Source organism: Symphalangus syndactylus, chromosome 12, assembly GCF_028878055.3.
Source record: "Symphalangus syndactylus isolate Jambi chromosome 12, NHGRI_mSymSyn1-v2.1_pri, whole genome shotgun sequence".
NCBI lineage: Eukaryota > Metazoa > Chordata > Mammalia > Primates > Hylobatidae > Symphalangus > Symphalangus syndactylus.
This window is the reverse complement of record NC_072441.2, coordinates 81,240,555-81,244,745: the sequence shown is the minus strand read 5'-3', so window position 1 is coordinate 81,244,745 and position 4,191 is coordinate 81,240,555. Positions and strand designations below refer to the sequence as shown.

General features: G+C 46.2%; 1 protein-coding gene across 1 annotated transcript; it reads right to left on the bottom strand.

Moving 5' to 3' along the window:
• Positions 1-875: 875 nt before the first annotated feature.
• LCE7A (late cornified envelope 7A) lies at positions 876-2,172 on the bottom strand. The gene is made up of 2 exons (XM_063628070.1): positions 2,139-2,172; positions 876-1,451 (listed from the first exon to the last, which is right to left on the bottom strand). The coding sequence occupies exon 2, from the start codon at positions 1,428-1,430 to the stop codon at positions 1,143-1,145; it is 288 nt and encodes a 95-aa protein (XP_063484140.1). The 5' UTR covers positions 1,431-1,451; positions 2,139-2,172; the 3' UTR covers positions 876-1,142.
• Positions 2,173-4,191: the final 2,019 nt, after the last annotated feature.

Genomic DNA, 4,191 nt, shown 5'->3' with positions numbered 1-4,191 from the left:
GGGACAGCCTGGAACAGTCTCTCTTCTGCTAGGACATACTTAGTGGGTGGCATTCAAGTGTGTGACACTCCTCTGCCTGAAACCAGATGTTTTGACAGCATAGCCACGGTTTAGTTATTCTAAGCTGTGGATATGTGCAGTTTCTGGGGTACTGGCCATAACCCTATTTCTTTGTCTCCCACTGACCTGATAGGCACCGTGTGTCTCAAGATTGTGGCTAAGAGCCATAGCCCTGGAGGATGTACAGAAGCATTGCTGTGGCTTATGACCCATGCCCGCTGTTGGGTCAGGAAGGACATTGCTTTAAGAGCAGGCCCTACACCTATGCCATTTGGCTTGTTGAATAGACAAGGGAAAATCTGAAAAGGGTAGATAGCAACACCAAGGCCAGAAGTCTCCTGGGTATTGTGCTGATTGGACCACGTACAAATTCCTCCCTCATCCTGGCTTCTGTGTGAAGACATGGAGCGAGGGACTCAGTTGAGTGAATATGCTCAAGCAGAGTATTTCTCATGGCTTCTGAAACTGAGATCTGAGAAGTACAAGCACTGCTGTACCATCTCCTTCCTGAGCATGAGATTCTCCCAGATAAGGAGGGTCTGGGCAGCAAAATGTCCTCGATAAACAGAAAGAAAACTCTGTGATGGTGGCACCTGCTGCAGCAGCCATGGAACAGGGTCACTCACTTACATTTTGGAAACTCCCTCTACTCTGCCCTTCTAAATATCTGCTTTTCACAGCCTTCTCAGATAGCTCAGACTCCAGGTCTACCTTGGTAGGAATTTCCACCTGCCTGGCACCTTGTGGGAGTCTGCTTAAATAATTCAGATTAATGTGAGCTTTTCAGAGCTGAGGATGGAGTATCGACAAACATATAGGGCACCAGGAAAGATAAGCTTTATTTTAGCACACTGATCAGGCTTCAAAAAGCAGATTTTTCTGTTGCATGCAGGTCTCCTTGATCCAGGAACACAGCCAAGGCCAAGAGGCCTGAGATTCTCAGCAAAATGGGGAGCCCATCACCTATGGAGCTAGGCAGCTGAGTTCAGGAGGAGAAGGAAGGAGGAGGGTAAGAGTGAGGGAAGACATCAACTCAGGGCGGGTCCTTGGCTGTGGTTCTTTGGTTCCTCAAAGGTCACAGGTCAGCTGCAGTCTCCAGAGCTATGGCAAGTGGAACATCTAGAAGACTCGTGCTCGCAGCAGTCAGAATGCTGGGGCTGACACAGGTAGAATCGTGGAAACCGGAGTGAAACCAGAGAGCAGTGGCCTCCAAAGCCAGAAATACAGCAACTGGGAACACAGCAGGAGGGAGCTGGAGGGGGGCATGGAGTTGGACATGAAGCAGGAGCCTGAGGGGCCCACTTGGATGGATATTTGGGGAGGCACTTGGCAGGGAGCTGCCACTTCTGCTGGTCTTTCTGATAGGACATCTTGGAGAAAGGCCAGTTATTCTAAAAAACAACGCAAACATTTCAAAAGTCTAATTAATGTAAACCTTGTTTGTATCAACATTTTTCTACAGAGCCTGAAATTCTACAGTTGAATATGTGGCTCCAGAAGCCACATCATAATAGCAGAGCAGCCCTGCTTTCCTGACATAGGAGAAATTCAGCAGTGAGTAAGTTAGAGTCTGGTGACACCTTCTCTTGTGCCTGGCCTGATTCTCTCAAGACTCCTGACTTCAAAGGCAGTCGCTTAGGGCACTATGCAGTCGCTTAGGGCACTATGTAGTCCCCCAAATCTTCATTTAGTTATTATCCTATCTTCTAATTTATGCATTCTAAAAACCATATTTTTAACCTGAGTCTATGGTTATGTCACCTCTCATCATCATCTCCCTTTTTTTCTTTCTTGCATCATGAGCTGTGCCTATAGCCATACTCTTCAGCCCTGCATGGCTGTCTCTTGTCCTACAAACTAGTTCCTCTTACCACTCCCAAGTCTGCACTGCCCCAGTCTCTGGTTAACTTCACTCCTTCTGGGTTTGCTGCTTCTGAACCACCTCGATGATTGCCATGAGCCTGGTCTTTCCGGAATTATCAATTTCCATTCTCTCCAACTTCGAATGGCTTTTCCCAAAGGAGGTGTAGCAGCCCTAGTCATCCCCAAACTGCCGTCAGATCAGTAAAAACACTCACCTTGTCCTCTTAACCTTGGGCAAACAGTGGGACTGTGGATAGATACACTGTGAGTGGAAGACTTTTATACACACACTGCATTCAACTCGAGGGAATGAGCCACAGATGATGTGAAAACTGTTTCCCAACCAGGTGGTTGTGATGTCAACTTCCCACATTCCAGTGGCTCTGTCATTCTCTCACTTTGTCACCATGTGTCACTACCAGATCCCCCAGAGCATCCTTCCCCTTCATAAACCCTCATGGTATTTCCATAAAGATTAGAAGATTATGACTTAGAAGGGTATTTATAAGGACATAGCTTGGCAATTGAAATTAGGGTTTCTGGAGGAATCCAAAGCATGACTGGGCATCTAAAGTCACAGATGTTAGATCAACACAGGCACTGATCGGGGTTTCTGCAGGCATTATCAGTAAGATTGGAACCAATAATCTAAGCACACATGGGCCACTACTGAGGGCTCAGTGTATTTGATTCAGATACCAAAGTGCCTAAAATATTGATCAACAATGTGGCATCATAGAAAGTCCCAGCTGCAAGCAGATTTAGGATACTTCCACTCTACGTAAGCCAGGAACATATGGCCAGAGTGGGCAAAGGAGACCTCAAAGTTGTGCAGAGTCTGAACTAGAAACCATACCTTCTAACTCTCTGGGATCATGAATTCAGGCCCCCATTTCACAGCAGCCCCTTCTTTTGGATTTGCTTGGGTACATCCACTAGGATCTAGTCTCTCTCCTGCCCACAAGCTCCCTCCGTTTTTCGTGCCACTCCCCACCCAGTTCACTTTTCTTAGTTCATTGTTTCAACTACTCTTTTGCCAATATAATAAACTTTCTTTTGTTACCCATTTGGCTTGTCACTGCATTTGACTGGCAAAGCCTTATCCCTGGCTGAATTCTCCCTATTGTGCCTAGTTGCTATAAAAATGAAAACAAAAATAAACATTTTGGCAGGATGACACCATCATAAACTCATCATCATCACCTTGGCTGGTCCAAAACATGGCTTGATGATCCCCATATACCTCCCTGTATTCACCATGTACATACCTCATGGCTTTTCTCCTCCCTTGAATCTTCCAAACCTTCACTACTGCCTCTAGATAGATGGTACTGCCTCTACCACATGGAGCAAAGAGCTGCTGTCAAACATAAAGTACTTCCGCTTCCTACTCCTAAGTCTTCAAGCCCACTTACATCTGCAGCCATCCTTCATAGCTTCCTGTGTTACAGGGGAGGAGTGGCCCCTTGTCTTTTCCAACACCTATCCCTACCCCTTTGCTCTGGATCCTTGCATCTTCAATCTCAATTGTATTGTTTCTCCTATGAAATGCTCCTATGGCACCTTGTATTCCTGGTAACACTTGCTTGTATTTGTTTTTCAATATCTGTCATCCTGGATAGAATGAAATCTCAGTGTTCATGGGTTCACTCTTTATCTCCAGCACCTACACAGAATCTGACATAATATAAGTGCTCAAAAATATTTGTTTAATGAATTAATGGGCGATCTGTGGTTGAGGCAAAGGTCTCCCCTCCTTTCACTCCTTGAGAGAGGGTAGCCTGGGAGGCCAGGTCAGTGGCAGGCCTGTGGGGCAGGTGTGGGAAGCTGCTCTGGGGACGGAGTCAGCAGCAGGAGCTTTGCACTGTGAGCCAGTGCTCTGGTCCCTGCTCTGCTGCTCCTTCTAGGTTTCAGGAGAGGCTGGCCCAGATTATCTTAGGTATATCTTCAAGTAGGTATTTTTATTTATGAGCCTCAGACCTCCACGGAGCTTACACTCAGCACAGGTCTGATCTTGTCCCTGAACATATTTTATCTGGGATTGGAAGTGGCAGTGAACTTGATGAAGAGGGTGGAGATGATGGCTGGAATGTTGACTATGCCAACATAGTTGAGATAGTTGAAAGTAAGTCACATTATGAGGGAGGAACTCCATACAGTCTATTCAGTTTCTCCCACTTATCAGAGGAAATGACTTAACATCTTGCCTTGCTGTGCCAAAGCAGAGTATAGTGTATATATGTGGTTCTCTTCTGGTTGTGCCTCTTC